The 19,551-nt window shown below is 45.8% G+C and overlaps 1 protein-coding gene across 4 annotated transcripts in view; it reads left to right on the forward strand.

The window, feature by feature from the left end:
* sestd1 (SEC14 and spectrin domains 1) overlaps positions 1 to 19,551 on the forward strand; it is a 218,177-nt gene that overhangs the window by 171,730 nt on the left and 26,896 nt on the right. For all 4 annotated transcript variants that reach the window (XM_038789283.1, XM_038789284.1, XM_038789285.1 and 1 more), the window contains 2 exons: positions 6,374 to 6,568; positions 10,734 to 10,848. In XM_038789283.1, the coding sequence (XP_038645211.1) occupies positions 6,374 to 6,568; positions 10,734 to 10,848 (310 nt within the window). The remainder of the gene's footprint in view (positions 1 to 6,373; positions 6,569 to 10,733; positions 10,849 to 19,551) is intronic.

Genomic DNA, 19,551 nt, shown 5'->3' on the forward strand with positions numbered 1-19,551 from the left:
GGACGGGCAGAGAGATCTCGGTGTCCATGTCCATAAATCCCTGAAAGTTGCCACCCAGGTTGAGAGGGTTGTTAAGAAGGCGTACGGTGTGTTAGCTTTTATTGGTAGAGGAATTGAGTTTCGGAGCCATGAGGTCATGTTGCAGTTGTACAAAACTCTGGTGCGGCCACATTTGGAGTATTGTGTGCAGTTCTGGTCGCCGCATTACAGGAAGGATGTGGAAGTATTGGAAAGGGTACAGAGGAGATTTACAAGGATGTTGCCTGGTATGGAGGGAAGATCTTATGAGGAAAGGCTGAGGGACTTGAGGCTTTTTCGTTAGACAGATGAAGGTTAAGAGGTGACTTAATTGAGGCTTACAAGATGATCAGAGGAATAGATAGGGTGGACAGTGAGAGCCTTTTTCCTTGGATGGTGATGTACAGCACGAGGGGACATAGCTTTAAATTGAGGGGAGATAGATATAGGACAGATGTCAGAGGTAGGTTCTTTACTCAGAGAGTAGTAAGGGCATGGAATGCCCTGCCTGCAACAGTAGTGGACTCGCCAACACTAAACGCATTCAGATGGTCATTGGATAGGCATATGGACGATAAGGGAATAGTGTAGATGGGCTTTAGAGGGGTTTTACAGGTCGGCGCAACATCAAGAGCCGAAGAGCCTGTACTGCGCTGTAATGTTCTATGTTCTAAGATGATGGCCGCCATTGAGAATGTTTTTTTAGATGAGAATCTCCGCTCTGTGCAGGTCTTTGGAGCTCACTTTGAGGAACTGCAAGAATGGTGGAGGTGCAGGAATGAATCCTTGTATTCAGTCGAGCATTTTCCATGATAAGGGCCCACCTTCGATTAGTTGAAATCCTGTTGCATGGTGTGTCATCTATCCTGACGGGCTCAGGAAGTAGCGGCTGGAAAAGCAGTATCTGTGAGCCCGAACCCTGTTGAGAAATGGGAGGAGAGTGTGGTGATACGCATCACTGTAAATACACAAGGGGTTAATGTAAATACGCGTAGACTAGCTAGTCATTAGAGGGAGCACCAGAGACATGACACACAGACATTCAACCAATAGGTCAGTAAAATAGGACACGACCAATGGGCATTCAAGATACACACAGAGGTGACACTACCACAGGAGGGCATTACACCAACTCCTATAAAAGGACACAGCACACATGATCTTCCTCTTTCCAGTGGAGACACTCGGTGAGTACATAACGTTGATTTGAAACACATCACAGCCACCACGTGGATTGTAGCAGACTGGTTCGTCAATCTGAGTAGCTATAGCAGGATTAACAGGAGAGTTGAATCCAAGTAGGAGAATTGTTAACAGTTTAAATAAGTGTGTTAAAACTATCTCCAAGTCTGAACCTTCCTTTGTCAGAGTGCACATCAAGGAAGGAGCTTATGCTATGTCAAGAGCATAACAAAACAGCGAGTTCCGGATTGAGTTTGAAAATTGGCTGCCATACTTTAGTAATCTTGATTTGGAGGCTGGGCGTATCGACAGAGCACAGAGTACCTGTTCTTTGAGGCCTGGGGTCGGTTGGGCCCCCGACCACAGGCCCTATATTACCCTGCTCTTGATGCTCATTGTGAGGGGTTCGAGGTGGCCGATCATGCTGTTATCCCCCAGCTGTGAATTATGTGGGCATCAAGCAGCGGCAACATGGTGGAAATGAAGGCACTCCATTTGTTGGTATCCTCGAGAGATCCTGAAGAGTGTTCGATGATCCGATCACGGCTTTGACCTTTTCGAGCAACCATAGATGGTGTTAATATCCTGCAGTTCTTCAATTATCCCGGATGTTACTTCCTTATGATTATGTTGTTGATTGCTTGTTGTTGTTTTTTCTCCTGCAAGGGCATGCGAGGTGTGAGCACGAGGGCAAGAGTTGCCTGTTACCTGTTCTAGCAAAAGCCATATTATATGAAATGTGGTCGGTGCACAATTTTACTCTTTTTTTTTTAAGATTATGTGCTGTACTTTTTGTTATGGGAAGGGAGCGCCTTGTGGACACCCCTTAGCTCATTATGATGAAAATGAGTGTAGCCGCGGCATGGCAATGAGTGGTTAATTGGTGTTGGGTGTTGGATCAGTTAAGTCCTCACTGAGATTGAGGCTAGCCCTCCAGTTACAGCTAACCGTATTGGGTCTTTATTTTGTTTTTTGTTATTTTGAATTTAAGAATCTGTGCTCGTCTCCTTTGATGGCCGGGCAGATTATCACTCCCGGGGAGGTTTCCGGGAGCTTGGAGAGTTTTTTCTTTGCTGCTATTTGAATAGGATGAATTGAGTGGCGGTGTATGCCGAGGTCGGTTTAGTCAACCCTTGACTGATTTGTTGAAGCGAGAGACTGTTTGCCATGTCTCTACATTGTTGGAGCTCTTCCCTCGTACAGGTACAGGTTTGATGTCGGAGAGAGGTGCCCACCTTGAAGTGGTCATATATGGTTGCTTCTTGAGTGTCCTCCTCATTCTGGTTGGGTTTTCTATGTGGGAAGCAGTGTTTGTATCTCTGTTGAGGCAGCGCTGTCATTTCCCTTAATATTCTTGTGCTGGCGTGAAGTGCCGGGCTGTGGTTAATATCCCAAGGTCAACTCGAGCATCCTTCCCTTAGGGGTTTTCCTTCCCCTTTTCATCTGGTTGAGCAATGGGCTGATATAAATCAGCCTATTTATATGGGCTGCTATTTGAATAGGATGAATTGAGTGGCGGTGTATGCCGAGGTCGGTTTGGTCAACCCTTGACTGATTTGTTGAAGCGAGAGACTGTTTGCCATGTCTGGTGGTCTATGGAAGGTTCCCTTTTTGTATGGGTATGGGTATGGGGGGGGGGGGGGGGGGGGGGGGGGGGAGATATCCTGACAATTCTTCTTATCTTCGGTGGGTCTCCTCAGGTGGGTCTGGGTAATATTATTTTGTGTAAATGGGTGGAGGGGTAGTGCACGACCGTGGTTGGTGAGGTCCAGGGTCGGCTGGAAGGTTTTGTAATGTGCTTGAGATCCTGGGGTATGGATTCCTGTGTGTCAGTATGTGCTGGGCTTGGCTAGGTCTGGTGCGGTAGTTGATATCCTGTTGCCCCTGAGAGCTTGGGAATGTTCCCTCTCAAGGGCTCTTGTTCATGACATCTAGCTGACCAGAGTTGATTGGAAAAGGAGCCTAGCAGGGAAGACAGCGGAACAGCAATGGCAGGGGTTTTGGGGGATTATTTGGGAGTAACAGCAGAAATTCATCCCAAGAAGGAGGAAACATGCTAAAGGGAGGACAAGGCATCCATGGTTGACGAGGGAAGTCAAGGACAGCATAAAAGCAAAAGAAAAAGCATACAGAGTGGCGAGGATTAGTGAGAAGCCAGAGGATTGGGAAGCCTTTAAAAGTGAGCAGAGGACAACTAAAAAAGCAATACGGGGAGAGAAGGTGAAATATGAATACAAGCTAGCTAGTAATATAAAATAAGATAGGAAGAGTTTTTTTTCAATATATAAAAGGTAAGCGAGAGGCAAAAATAGATATTGAACCACTGGGAAACGTGGCTGGAGAAATAATAATAGGAAACCAAGAAATGGTAGATGAACGGAATAGTTACTTTGCATCAGTCTTCATGGTGGAAGACACCAGTGGGATGTCAGAGCTCCAGGAGAATCAGGGGGGCAGAGATGCGTGCAGTGGCCATCACTAAGCAGAAGGTTCTGGGGAAACTGAAAGGTCTGAAGGTAGATAAGTCACCTGGACCGGATGGACTACACCTCAGGGTTCTAAAAGAGATAGCTGAGGAGATTATGGAAATGAAAATGAAATGAAAATCGCTTATTGTCACAAGTAGGCTTCAATGAAGTTACTGTGAAAAGCCCCTAGTCACCACATTCCGGCACCTGTTGGGGGAGGCTGGTACGGGAGGCATTGGTGGTGATCTTTCAGGTATCACTGGAGGCAAGGAGGGTCCCAGAGGACTGGAAAGTGGCTAATGTAACAGCACTGTTTAAGAAGGGAAGGAGGCAGAAGACGAGAAATTATAGGCCTGATAGCCTGACTTTGGTCATCGGTAAGATTTTAGAGTCCATTATTAAAGATGAGATCGCAGAGTACTTGGAAGTGCATGGTAAAATAGGACTGAGTCAACATGGCTTTGTCAAAGGGAGGTCATGTCTGACAAATCTGTTCGAGTTCTTTGAGGAGGTAATAAGGAAGTTAGACAAAGGAGAGCCAGTCGGCGTGATTTATTTAGATTTCCAGAAGGCCTTTGACAAGGTGCTGCATCGGAGACTGCTAAGTAAGTTAAGAAACTATGTGTTCAGGGTAAGATTCTGGCATGGATAGAGGATTGGCTAACTGGCAGAAGGCACAGAGTGCGGATAAAGGCGTCTATTCCAGGATGGCAGCCGGTGACTAGTGGTGACTCAGAGGTCTGTGCTGGGACCACAACTTTTCACAATAGTCCATAAGACCATAAGACATAGGTGCAGAATTAGGCCACTAGGCCCAGCGAGTCTACTCCGCCATTCAATCATGGCTGATACTTTCTCATCCCCATTCTCCTGCCTTCTCCCCATAACCCCTGATCCCCTTATTAATCAAGAACCTATATATCTCTGTCTTAAAGACACTCAGTAATTTGGCCTCCACAGCGTTTTGTGGCAAAGAGTTCCACAGATTCACCACCCTCTGGCTGAAGAAATTCCTCCTCATCTCTGTTTTAAAGGATCGTCCCTTTAGTCTGAGATCGTGTCCTCTGCTTCTAGTTTTTCCGACAAGTGGAAACGTCCATTCTATCCAGGCCTCGCAGTGTCCTGTAATTTTCAGTAAGTACCCCACTCATCCTTCGAAACTCCCGAGTACAGACCCAGAATCCTCAACCGTTCCTCCTACGACAATATACATTAATGATCTGGAAGAAGGAACTGAAGGCACTGTTGCTAAGTTTGCAGATGATACAAATATCTGTAGAGGGACAGGTAGTATTGAGGAAGCAAGGGGGCTGCAGAAGGATTTGGACAAGTTAGGAGAGTGGCCAATGAAATACAATGTGGAAAAGTGTGAGGTTGTGCACTTTGGAAGGAGGAATTTAGGTATGCACTATTTTTTAAATGGGGAAATGCTTAGGAAATCAGAAGCACAAAGGGACTTGTGAGTCCTTGTTCACGATTCTCTGAAGGTTAATGTGCAGGTTCAGTCAGCAGTTAGGAAGGCAAATGCAATGTTAGCATTCATGTCAAGTGGGCAAGAATACAAGAGCAGAATACAATCTGAGGCTGTATAAGGCTCTGGTTAGACCTCATTTGGAGTATTGTGAGCAGCTTTGGGCCCAGTATCTAAGGAAAGATGCGCTGGCCTTGGAAAGGGTCCAGAGGAGGTTCACAAGAATGATCTCGGAATTAACAGCTTGTCTTATGAGGAACGGTTGAGGACTCTGGGTCTGTACACATTGGAGTTTGGAAGGATGAGGGGGGAGCTCATTGAAACTTACAGGATACTACAAAGCCTGGATAGAGAGGACATGGAGAGGATGTTTCCACTTGTCGAAAAAACTAGAAGCAGAGGACACAATCGCAGACTAAAGGGACAATCCTTTAAAACAGAGATGAGGAGGAATTTCTTCAACCAGAAGGTGGTGAATCTGTGGAACTCTTTGCCGCAGAAGGCTGTGGAGGCCAAATCATTGAGTGTCTTTGAGACAGAGATAGATAGGTTCTTGATTAATAAGGGGATCAGGGGTTATGGAGAGAAGGCAGGAGAATGGGGATGAGAACAATATCAGCCATGATTGAATAGTGGTGCAGACTCGATGGGCCGAGTGGCCTATGCCTTATGGTCTTATGCACTGGTCATTAATCAGAAGGCAAAGATTTAAGATGATTGGTAAAAGAACCCAGAGGCAACGTGAGGAAAATCTTTTCAAACAACGAACAATTAGGATTTTGAATACATTGCTTGATAGGATGTTCGATACAGATTCACGAGTAGACTTAAAAACTGAATTGGATAAATATCTAAAAGATGAAAATTACACAGATATGAGGAAAGCGGGCAGACTTGGGACGAGTTGAATTATTTTAAAAGAGACAGCACATACGCAGTAAGCCAAATAGTCTCCTTCATTATTTTACAATCCTATCATTTTGTTCACTTTTTTCACAAAATCTCTGATGGTTGATCAGAATTAATAGAATAGTTCGATACTTTTTAAGTGATTAGTTTGTGATGTGTGATTCCTGAGTCTGTGATGTCAAACTTCAGATTTGTACAAACTTTCAAACATGCAATAGCCAAATCTGTGTGTAAAACTTAATAATTGGATGATTCAGCAAATGAGCATTTGAGTGTAGAATCTCGTTTGTCTCTTACTGTCCTTTATTTCTCAATTTATCTGCAGGAGTGGTTTGCGGTATACGTGGAGCTTAATCAGCAGATTGCAGCACTGTTGAACGCAGGGGATGAGGAAGATTTGCTTGAACTAAAGGCCCTGCAACAACAGCTAAGTGATGTTTGCTATCGACAGGCCAGCCAACTAGAGTTCAGGCAGAATGTGTTGCAGACAGCTCTTGAATTTCATGGTATTGCTCAGGATGTAAGTTACTTGTTAATAAAACTATTTTAAACATTTTGGGAATTGTTATCAATTAAGTAATTGATTGATTATCTACTTTTAATTTATTGTGGCAAGAAATGTGATTAATTCAACTCAATGTTGTGTTGTCTAATAAGTACAGTTGGACAAAAAGCTATTAACTGGCAACCATAAAATGAGAATGTGGTGCTACCAAGCAACAAAATGAAAGATACTGTTGGTGTGAGTTTTAATTTTAGTAGAAGCATACTTGTCAAAAATGGAGCAAAGAGAAAATACAGCTGCAAAATAAATATGTCACGTCAATTTCCTTACTCTAATTAACCCCTCATAATAACAGCCACCGCAACACACCCAATATTTGGGGAAGGTAGGTTAGAGATAGTCACTGTCTAGTTGTGAGGCATCTGCTTTTATTATTGCAGGTGACCACAAGGCATTGTTTTTCAATTAGATTCTTGTGATATTAGTGATTTCACTGTCAATTGGTTTTGCAGCACTGGTTAAGGTTGTCAGACCTCCAGGGTTGTAATGGAGTCCCCAGAAACTAAATATTAATCTGAAAAATGAAAATCGCTTATTGTCACAAGTCGCCACATTCCGGCGCCTGTTCGAGGAGGATGGTACCGGTTCAGGATAATTGAGCAACTTGGAAGTATCACAGGGGTGTTTATTTTTAAATTTTCTTTGAGCACTCACATTTCTTAGTTATAAAATTATTGGAGATGAGGGTAACTGTCTCTGTGACTATTTGCAATTCACTTACAATGGCACTTTCAAGAAGGCAGCACGATGGCGCAGTGGGTAGCACTGCTGCCTCACGGCGCCGAGGCCCCGGGTTCGATCCCGGCTCTGGGTCACTGTCCGTGTGGAGTTTGCACATTCTACCCGTGCTTACATGAGTTTCGCCCCCACAACCCAAAGATGTGCAGGGTAGGTGGATTGGGTACTCTAAATTTATAAAAAAGAATTTCACCTTCAAAATCCCAACTGTGGAATCTTTGAACCTCTGTTCGCCACACTCGTGTTGCATTTACTGCTTTGCTTCAAGCACACCCTCAGTTTACCCAATCCTCCAAAAAACCATTACTCTCATCTGGGTCACTCACCTTCTCAGGCCCCTCCTCTCCATTCCTTCAAGGGATATGACTGGCAATCTGGCTGAACCACGTGAAGTATAATTGGGTCCTGCTATCATTGGCTAAAACTGCACACTATTCCAGATCATCCTGGAGTGCAAGGATAAGCCCATTTTCTTTTAAGTACCGCAAGCTGTCTTCTTAAACCCCTCTCACCGGTTTCCTCCACCCTCACTTCCAACAGTAAGTGCCAGGAGTTCATGGACTTCTTTATCACTAAGATTGAGACAATCTGGTAGCTGCCTCTGTCACATACTTCCCTTCAACTAGCTTTCAGGGCAAACCTCATCCTGCCCTAACCCTGAGCTCACTAGTTTCTCTCTTCTTGGGTAGGGTGCTCTTTCCAAGATCCGGGGCAGGCTCGATGGGCCGAATGGCCTCCTTCTGCACTGTTAATTCTATGATAATCTTCCCCCCCGTCCCCCTCAAGTCCTCTTGAAAAATAGGGGCCGGTTTAGCTCACTGGGCTAAATCGCTGGCTTTTAAAGCAGGCCAGCAGCTCTTGGAGCTCATTTTGTCCATGAAACCACTTCCTTTAGATCCCTTGGCCCTATTCCCACTAAAATGCTAACCATACAGCATTCCTTCCTGGTCCTCGTGTATCATTTGCAGTATCACTTTCAATTGTTTCTGTACCTTCTGCTGCACTGTTATTTCTCATACCCTGCAATGAATTGTTCTTGGCCCCCTCCTATTGCTCATTAACATGCTGCTTCTCGACGACATCACCTGAAAGCACAGAATTAGTTTTCATGTGCATGCTGACACCTAGCTCTACCTCACCACCACCTCTTGACTCCTTTGTTATTACTGAATTAACTAGATTGCTCATCTGACATCTAGTATGAGTGAGCATTGAATCCCTACTGTGCAGAAGGAGGCAATTTGGCCTATCGGGTCAGCACCAACCCTCTAAAAGAGCACCCTAATGAGGCTCCCTCCCTATCCCTGCAAGGCCCACACATCCCGAGACACTAAGGGATAATTTAAATTGGCCAAACTACCAACCTGCACATCTCTGGACTGTGGGAGGAAACCAGGGGCGGAATTCTCCGACCCCACGCAGGGTCGGAGAATTGCCCGGGGCCACCGAAAATCCCACCACCGCCGTGGCAGAAATTCTCCACCACCCAGGTATTGGTGGGGGTGGGAATCGCGCCACGTCGAGCGGCGAGCCCCCTGCGGCAATTCTCCAGCCCGCGATAGGCCGAAGTCCCACCGCCGAGGTTTGAACCACCTCTGGTGGCGGTGGGATCGGTGGCGCGAGCGGGCCCCCGGGGTCCTGGGGGAGGCGCAGGGCGATCGGACCCCGGGGGGTGCCCCCACGGTGGCCAGGCCCGCGATCGGGGCCCACCGATCGGCGGGCAGGCCAGTGCCGTGGGGGCATGCGCGAACCGACAAAGGCCTTTTGGCCAGCCCGGGCGGCGGGCATCAAAGACCGTTGGTGCTTGGTTTGGCGCCAGTCGGCGTGGTGCCAACCGCTCCGGCGCGGGCCTAGCCCCCAAAGGTGCGGAGAATTCCGCACCTTTGGGGAGGCCCGACGCCGGAGTGGTTGGCGCCACTCCGCTACGCCAGGACCCCCCGCCCCGCTGGGTAGAGGAGAATCCCGCCCCAGAACACCCAGAGGAAACCCATGCAAACACGGGGGGGAAAGTGCAAATTCCACAGTCATCCAAGACCAGAATTGAACCCGGGTCCCTGGTGCTGTGAGGCAGCTGAAATTTAAACCAGGTAAATATTCAGAAGACTGAAGCCATTGTTTTCTCTCTCTGCCCCAAACTCTGTTACCTGGCTATCAAATACATCCTTCTTCCTGGTAATTGTCTGAGACTAAAACATGTCATTTGTAGCCTTTGCATCATAATTGACCCCGATATGAGTTTCTGACCACATATTCATGTCATCACCAAAACCACCTTTTTTACCTCTATAACATTGCCCTACTTCATCCTTGACTCAACCCATCCGCTGCTCAAACACTCATTTATATCTTTGTTGTCTCTAGAATTGATTACACCAACACAATCCTGGCAGATTTTCCACATTCTACACTTTGGAAATTTGATCACCACCCTGCAACTAATTCACACCAAGTTTCAGTCACATTTTTCACAGTAACTTCATTGCAGTGTTAATGTATGCCTACTTGTGACAGTAAAGATTATTATTATTATATTACATTTCACCCCTGTGCTTACTGACTTACATTGGCTTCACAGTCGATCACTGTCTTGAACTAAAAATTCTCAACTTTGTTTTCAAATCCCTCCATGCCCCCCACTTCCTCTGTAAAGTTTCAAAAAATAAATTTAGAGTACCCAATTCATTTTCCAATTACGGGGCAATTTAGAGTGGCCAATCCACCTACCCTGCACATCTTTGGGATGTGGGCGCGAAACCCACACAAACACAGGGAGACTATGCAAACTCCACAGACAGTCACCCAGGGCCGGTATCGAACCTGGGACCTCGGTGCCATGAGGCAGTAGTGCTAACCACTTCGCCACTGTGCTGTCCTTCCACTTCCTCTGTAATATCCTCCATTTCCATACTCCTCCAAGATATTTATAGTCCTTTCATTCTGACTTCTTGAGTATCCCTGATTTTATTTGCTGTACTATTGGTGGCTATGTCTTCAGTTGCCACAACCCTAAACTCTAAAATTCCTTCTTATCACCTCTTCATTCTTCCTTCTATAAAAAGCACCTTAAAAACTATCTCACTACCCAAGCCTTTGGTCAACTGACCTAATATCTCCTTTACACAGCTTGTGTTTTGTTTTAAGTTGGTCCTGTGAAACACTTTGGGATGTTGTATTCCGTTGAAGGTGCTATATAGATGAGATTTAAAAGGATAATTCACTTGTACTTTCTTAACTTTTTACAGTCTGTTTTATTTCTAGCATTTGTTTTCAAAATGTGGAACGTATTTCTTTTTTAATATAAATTAATGAATATTGTGAGCAATTTATGCCATATATTTGCACCGACTTGAAAAATTGAATCTTGTGAATGGATTTTTCACAGTTGTCCCAGCAGCTGGATGGATTACTTGGGATGCTTTGTGCTGATGTTGCACCAGCTGATGGAACTGCTATTCAGCAAACATTAAAACTTCTGGAAGAGAAGCTAAAGAGTGTTGGTAAGTGGAAGAAACTTGTATTATAATTTCCTTAAATTAGTTACAATTGTATGAATTTTCAATCGGTCTGAGCATTGTAGGTTTGAATTATGGGAAAGTTCCGTTATACTCATTTTGGGTGCACAACATTTGATATACTTGTATGGTACAGATCAAAATAAAGATTGTTACGGCCTGCAAATTGGAATTAGGGTGGATAATATATCGAAATCTGAAGATGTTTTTACAGCCCTTAAGAATGTTCCATTAATGTAAATATACATGAGACACAACTTTGTTTTTACATTAAAGTATTTAGTTTTTTTTAAATATAATTTTTTTTTCCGATTAAGGGACAAATTAGTATGGCCAATCCACCTACCCTGCACATCTTTTTGGGTTGTGGGGGTGAGACCAGGCGGACATGGGGAGAATTTGCAAACTCCACATGGACAGTGACTCAGGGCCGGGATCAAACCCTGGTCCTTGGCGCTGTGAAGCAGCAGTGCTAACCCTGTGCCACTGCCCCTATGAAACTATTTAGTTAGTGGGAAGGTAATACCAACTATTGGTTGAAATTGACATTGAGAAAATCCATAACTGAAGTGATGTATTAGATGTTTCACACCAGGCTCTCGTTAAGACCATAAGATATAGGAGCAGAATTAGGCCATTCGGCCCATTGGGTCTGCTCCACCATTTAATCATGGCTGATATGTTTCTCATCCCCATTCTCCCCATAATTCCTGATCCCCTTATTAATTAAAAGCTTATCCATCTCTGTCTTGAAGACACTCAGTAACTTGGCCTCAAGAGCCTTCTGCGGCAAAAAGTTCCACAGGTTCACAGTGGAAACATCCTCTCCGTCTCCACTCAATTTAGGCCTCTCAGTATCCTGTAAGTTTCATTAAGATCACCCTCATCCTTCGAACTCCAATGAGTACAGGCCCAGAGTCCTCAACTGCTCCTTGTATGACAAGTTCTTCATTCCAAGGATCATTCTTGTGCCCCTCTTCTGGAACCTCTCCAAGGCCAACACATTCTTCTTTAGATACTGGGCCCAAAACTGCTCGCAATACTCCAAATGGTGTCTGACCAGGGCCTTATAAAGTCTCAGAAGTGCATCCCTGCTCTTGTACTGTAGCCGTCTCGACATAAATGTTAACATTCAAAATTAAGTTTACATTCATGATTGATACTGGTAAACTCAACATTTTGGGCGCAACTAATTGGGAACAAAGTACCATAGTGAATGCATTCAGCCCAGTGTTTCCCGGCACTCGCAGCGCCGACAAACACATGACTATACAACGCAACACGCGTTTTATAAGTGGCCTCAGCGAGGAGTGCACACGCAGCCCTGTTTTGTACACTGAGGAGCTCTGCCCACTGGAACTCCCCAGTGTAGCGAGAAATTGGGACGCCATTTTTAAATAGCAATGTGATCTCCGAAGAAACCCCCCACCAAGTCCAAATGCACTATGGGAGGGTCCCTCTCCCCCCCCCCCCCCCCCCCCCCCCCCCCGCAACCCCCAACACCCACTCAGGGCACCACTGGCTCAATTGCGCGTGTGCAAAAAATGCCAGCTTGACACTTTGGCAGTGCCAACCTGGCTCCCCGGGCAGTTTTCAAGCCAGGCTGACACTGCCAGGGTGCCCAGGTGGCATTGTCAGGCTGGCAGGGGCACTGCCGGGGTGCCAGGCTGGCAGCCTGTGCTGGGGGCTGGGCCTTGGGGTGGCCTGCCCTTATGAGGTGGAGTGCGTGGTTCAAGGAATCACCCCCGCCCCCCAGCAGGTGAGTTGGGCCATTGGGGTGGTCTGAGGGTCAGATTGGGGGATCGCAAGATCAGTGTGCCTTTTGAAAATGGCGCCCTGATCTCTTCCTGCACTGACCAGCAGAGCTCCTCACTGCATGAAATGAAGGTAAGTACTGTTGCTAAATTAACTAGATATGGCAGTTATTAATGATAATATTGCGTTTCAGAGTCACCAGGTATCAAATGATACCACCGCAAGGCTTTACCGGATATCGATCAAAGGATCACACAACCAGTTAGTCAGTTCAAGTTCAAAGATGATTTATTTACACACAAGGATTACTTTGACATGCAACATAAAACACTACAAGTTAAACTGCACCTAACAACTTCGATAACCTATACTTAACTTCAGGGCAACCGGCTCTTTGCAGATGAACAAGGCCTTTGTTCGAATCTTGCGTGACTGGGTAGAAGAAGTGGCTTCGTTTCTGCTGGGCTCATCCGTCTGGTAGCGATCATTGGTCTTGAACTTGTCTTCTGTCTCTTCTTATCCCTCTGGGATTTTGCACTCTTTGGGGCGGTCCTTAACTTGGACCCAATAATTTGACAGGCTTCGATCACCGCCTTCAATTTTGGCCAATAAAGGGGTGGGTGCCTTGATGGCTGAGTGTATCCTTAGTGGTCATTGACCGTGGCTGTTTGGGCTCCCTGAGTAAAGGGAGTGGCGCCGATTAGTCTGTATCTGTAACTTAACTGAGTACAGTTCTTTTGTTCTGGGGAAATGGGCCATTAGAATGCAAACAAGCGGGGGTTTTGATTGCTTCTAGCTATCTGGGTTGCAAATACACACACAAGCACTGAGTCCTGGGTTGGCTTCACTAATAGAGCAATGCCACATCACATAGACAGCTGTTAAGGAAGGATGTTCAATACGTACTGCAGGAGGACCATCAACATATGTTTGAGATATTTAACCAGGCATTGTCAGAAGAGACGAGAGCACCAAAGTGATGAGTCTAGATCTCAGGAAGGATAAACCGTCACGAGATCCAAGAGGATGAGTGAGCCACCTACACATTATACAAACTCTAAAACTCTGAAATGATGAATGGAGATCCATCTTTTGTGTAAATATGTTGTGTAATGTGCATTTACTTACTGTGCATAATGTTACCTTTGAGGTGCTGTTGGTAAGTTACTGAGTGTGTTAAATTCCTAGATGGCCCTGTTTGTTGAGCTCCCTTGAAATGAGTGTATATATTAGTTCTAGTCTTCAAATAAATGGAATCCACTTATAACTTACCAATCCTGTGTGTGATTGGTAGATTTATAATAAAGAACCTCGAAACGCAACAAGAACTATGTCACGTCTTGCAAGAGGAGCTGCAGCCTCACACCAGGACAAGGGTGGTGCTGCAAGTGGTTGTAAAGTTCACAGTCTATCATGGGCAGATAGAACATAGAACAGTACAGCACAGAACAGGCCCTTCGGCCCTCAATGTTGTGCCGAACCATGATCACCCTACTCAAACCCCGTATCCACCCTATACCCGTAACCCAACAACCCCCCCTTAACCTTACTTTTATTAGGACACTACGGGCAATTTAGCATGGCCAATCCACCTAACCCTGGACCTTGATCTGGACCTTGAGGGCCTACAGATTGAGTGTCAGCAGTGTTAGCTGAAGAAACAGCAAAGGCACTGGTGGAGTGGCAGTTGGGTGAGAGCACAAATGATCTCATCCTGATAGAGAGATTGCTGAACCTCTGGAGTGCTAGCATGGACCTCATGACTTTAGTCTTTGCTTTCAGTACACAATTGAGACATTGAGGGTTTCCACTTATGCTGCAGTGGAAATGGAGAATCCGGCTGCCAGGCAATGCATTATGGGCGGGCCTACAAGTGCTGCCATGGATTGGTCACCACTTTTATCTTGGTAAGAATGGGCTCCAAACTCTGTGCAAGAGTGCCAATGCACCAAACATCTTAGTATTCATGGTCCTCAGCACTCTGTTAATGGTACGTTAATTATATAATAATATTTAATCTTTATTGTCACAAGTACGTTTACATTAACACGACAATGAAGTTACTAGTCTCCACATTTAGGCGCCTGTTCGGGTACACTGAGAAAGAATTCAGAATATCCAATTCACCTAACAGCACGTCTTTCACAACTTGTGGGAAGAAACGGGAGCACCCGGAGGAAACCTATGCAGACACAGGGAGAGCCTGCAGACTCAACACAGATTATTAAAGTTAAATTATTTTTTAAAAAGTCAAGGAAACGGAAGAATACTCAAAGTTCAGGACTCAACGATTGGTTGCACAGGATTAAGAAGCACTGGGCTCCACCTCCGAACCCTCCAACGGGGACTCGAGGATGAAAACATTCCTCAGTGGACTGGACATGCCAGTCGTGGGGGGGGGAGGATAGAAAACGGGGGGGGGTCTGGAAACACATTAGAACTGGTCGTTCCAGAAATTCATGCCAGCACTGGCCTCGAGATGCGCAAGATGTCCACAATCTCACGAGTGGCACCCTGCCTTCAACTCCAGCACAACCCTCAATCTTGCTGTTGCCCAAGAAAGACAAAGATCCGACAGAATGTGGGTCCAACAGACCCATCTCGCTGCTCAACGTAAATGCAAAAATACTGGCTAAGATCCGGATGAGGCAACCGGAGAGCTGCATACCAGAGGTAGTCGCAGAGGACAGTAGGGCAGCTAAAATCAAACATCAGTCTCACTACCGGGGCAGCACGGTAGTACAATGGATAGCACTGTTGCTTCACAGCTCCAGGATCCCAGGTTTGATTCCCAGCTTGGGTCACTGTCTGTGCGGATTCTGCACATTTTCCTCGTGTCTGCGTGGGTTTCCTCCAGATGCTCCGGTTTCCTCCCACAGTCCAAAGATGTGCAGGTTAGGTGGATGGGCCATGCTAAATTGCCCTTAGTGTCCAAAAAAGGTTAGGTGGGGTTACAGGGATAAGCTTGAGGTGTTGGTTTAAGTAGGGTGCTCTTTCCAAATGCCGTTGCAGACTCGATGGGCAAAATGGCCTCCTTCTGCACTGTGAATTCTATGATTCTATGATCACGCGCCTGCTGAATGTGATAATAGCCCTATTCGAGCAAAGAACACCAGAGGTGATCATTTCCCGGGACGCAGAAAAGGCCTTCGACAGTCAAGTGAGAGTACCTCATAGAGGTACAGGAGCGGTTTGTGCTCGGAGCAGAGTTCACCGCCTGGGTGAAACTTACACAGGTGGAGGGCATGGTTTAATGAAGTTCCGAGAGCATTGCTAAGGTGCCGTGCAAGCACTGCTAGGGTGCCCAGGTGGAACCAGTGCCAGGGCACCACCCTACCCAAAGGGCATGCAGCTGGGGGCCTTCGATCCCCTGGTCCGAAAATTAGTCATTTGAAACAAACTTGTTGGACTTTAACCTGGTGTTGTAAGACTTCTTACTGTGCCCATTTATGGAGATGAGAACAAACGCTGCTCGCCCGAGGTCTCCATGGTGAAGGGGATAGATCCCAATGCCTCAGGTACCTTGAATCTGCATATTAAAATGAGACGAGCTCTCTCGCTTTAATACGCAGATTTGCCAAAAGGTTATCCCACACAGATTGGGTGGGATTCACATCACAACATCTCGCGAGATTGCGTTATAACTTGCGAGGTGTTGTGAGCCGGACAGATCCTGGGAGCGGGGTCTCCCGGCTTTTATCGGCCGCACTGAGCCGTGGCGAGTTGACTTTCAGGCACAGCATGGCAATTGGATTGCGCCCTTTGCATACATAACCTACTTCAGTGCAGTGGAAATCATTATCTGTAAAACAATATTTTTTCAAACCATTAACTACTTGAGTTTTATTGGTAGAAAATGAGGTATAAAAATTGCTCCACAGTTTACTCCTTTTGTCTGTAACAGTAACTTAAGCTATTCTTTTTGCTAAGTAAATTGTGTTATGATTAAAAGGATTGAAAAGATTATGAATGCGTTAAGAGGTCATCATATGGAATTAGTACTTCATTTCATCCTTCATCATTTAAAATCATTCTGTCTCATGGGTATTTCAATGAAAACTGAGTTTTTACTCAAGTGATCAAATAAACTTACTAGCATGTTTTTTGATTATATTAACATGTGAGGATACATTCAGTACCATAGATGGAACAAATGATTTAAAATTAAATTTTAAGCTTTATCGGTATCAATATTCTGTGATTCAGAATCATTTGTGAGGTGCATAGTAATGTTATATTTAGCAGAGTAAAGAATTTTTTGGAACAAATTAATTCTTGGGGCAGCAGGGTAGCATGGTGGTTAGCATAAATGCTTCACAGCTCCAGGGTCCCAGGTTCGATTCCCGGCTGGGTCACTGTCTGTGTGGAGTCTGCACGTCCTCCCCCTGTGTGCGTGGGTTTCCTCCGGGTGCTCCGGTTTCCTCCCACAGTCCAAAGATATGCGGGTTAGGTGGATTGGCCGTGCTAAATTGCCCGTAGTGTCCTAATAAAAGTAAGGTTAATGGGGGGGGGGGTTGTTGGGTTATGGGTATAGGGTGGATACGTGGGTTTGAGTGGGGTGATCATGGCTCGGCACAACATTGAGGGCCGAAGGGCCTGTTCTGTGCTGTACTGTTCTATGTTCTAAATTAGAACTTTAAAATAGTTTCCATTTAAAGACTGAAATGGCCAAAATTCTCGTAACATTTTGTATTAAAACCCAAAGATTTAAATGGCGATGCAAGCGTCTGGGTGGATTAGGGAGAGGAGACTTGGAGTCCAGTCCATATAAGGTATGAAAAGTTAAAGGGTGACGAGAGTCTCAGGAGAATATGACACACATGGGGTAGCACAGTGGTTAGCATTGTTGCTTCACAACTCCAGGGTCCCAGGTTCGATTCCTGACTTGGGCCACTGACTGTGTGGAGTCTGCACTTTCTCCCTGTGTCTGCATGGGTTTCATCCGAATGCTCCGGTTTCCTCCTCCTAGTCCCGAAAGACGTGCTGTTAGGTGAATTAGATAGTCTGAATTTTCCTTCTGTGTACCCGAACAGGCGCCGGAGTGTGGTGTCTTGGGGCTTTTCACAGTAACTTCATTGCAGTGTTAATGTAAGCCTACTTGTGACAATAAATATTATTATTATTACATGACCTCCCTCTGACCTTTATCCACATATCCCCCTGTTAGTTATGTAATTTCTTACACCCCTCCCCACCCTCCGCCATTACGTCTTGTGAACATGTGTGGAAGGGAAGCATGGACACTGAGCCAAAGATAGAGATATCCAAAGGTGCGAGTAAAGGCTTGGTCAAAAGTTGTATTTTATTGAAGAGAGGGAGTTGGAGAGGCTGCGGTGGTTAGGGAAGGAATTTCAGATTGTGCTGTCAAGATGGCTGAAGGTATGACTGCCAATGGTAAGTCGGAAACACTATGGGTCTGATCCAGCAACAGTGTTCAAGGAAGGGGCTCTGTACTACTGGTAAAGATAGGGAAGAGGACAGGCCATGGAAGTATTTAAACACAAAGGTGCGCTTTTAATTTGAGAAGTTGAAACCTGGGGGCACTGTAAGATAGTGCAGATAGGCGTGATGAGTCAGCTGGACTAGGTACAGGATATGATGTGTGTAGTAGAGTTTTGGATTTGCTGCAGAGTCAGACTCTGCCAGGAGGAGATTAAAATAGTTGAGTTTGGAAATTATAGCAGGCTGGATAAGATTTTGACAGCATCACATGGTTGAGATGTCATGGAGGTGGAAGTGGAAGTTTTTGTGATTGAGAGGATATAGAATCAGAAGCTTAAATTGTGATCTAATATGATGGCAGATGAAATCAGACTGTTCTAGCCTGAGAAATTGGCCATGAAGTAGGGTGGAATAGTGACTAAAATATAAAGATGGCTGCACACAACAGGGTGATTTCTGGTCCTGTTCGCCATGGATGCAAATCCTGTTATGCCCACTAACCTCCCGCTCCTGCCGGCAACGTAATCAGGTTGACGCCCAGTGAGGGCATGAGCCTGAATACCATGGATTTAAATAGATGTGAATGTGCCGAAATGGTATAATGGCTTACCTTTCAGGTTCGCCACCGCTAGCCTGATGTGGGGCCGGCGTGAATCACTGCTGCTCTGTAGCAGTCGAGATTACCAAGCCAGCGGGGTGGAGGCCTTTGTGGCCCCTGGTGGTCAGGGACATGGCAGGGTAGTGCCCTGACACCCTGCATGTGCCAACCTGGCCACAATGGCGGTGGGAGGGGGATGAAATCACTGGCGATAATTAATGGGTGTGAGGAGGGCATTGAGGGCAATTTCTGGCGGTGATTAATGGGAGGGGTGGATGTTGGAATTGCCAACGACGATCGTTGCTGGGTGGGGATTTGCTGGTGATGATTAATAGGGGGGGGTGTAGAATTGCTGTAATTGAGGGGTGTAATTGCCAGGAATTATTAATTTTGTGTGTGGGGGTGGTGGTGTTGCCAACAATGATGGATGTGGGGGCGGGTAATGGTCTCGTTCTCCGTGGGGGAGGGAGGGGGCGGGGCGGGGGTGTCCTGTCTTTTAACTTTAAGATTGGGGACCCTTTAAAAATGTTGTCCGATCCCTGTGGAACCAGTCTTGCCAGTTGTCCGATCTCTGTGGAACAGGGCCACGCCCCCTCAAGAATGAGGGCATAAAAGATGCCCACTTGCTTTTTTCTTGACAAAGTCGCAGAGGATCTGGAGAGAAAAACTGGCTATTTCTCTGGGAGAAACACGCCGGTTATCAGTGACAGCCAGACACTATTCCATTTTTTGGGAAAGCTCCTCCCTGCAGTTTTTGTCTTATTAATTGCAGCATACCCAAGACTCTCTGATCACCTCTGTGTTTTGCAATAAAAAAACAATATCCACCAATCCCACTCCAATTTCAACAGAACTCCTTGGAAATTATTTTAACTTTTAAGAACAGGGTAAAG

The sequence above is a fragment of the Scyliorhinus canicula genome, chromosome 2 (assembly GCF_902713615.1).
Source record: "Scyliorhinus canicula chromosome 2, sScyCan1.1, whole genome shotgun sequence".
Lineage (NCBI taxonomy): Eukaryota > Metazoa > Chordata > Chondrichthyes > Carcharhiniformes > Scyliorhinidae > Scyliorhinus > Scyliorhinus canicula.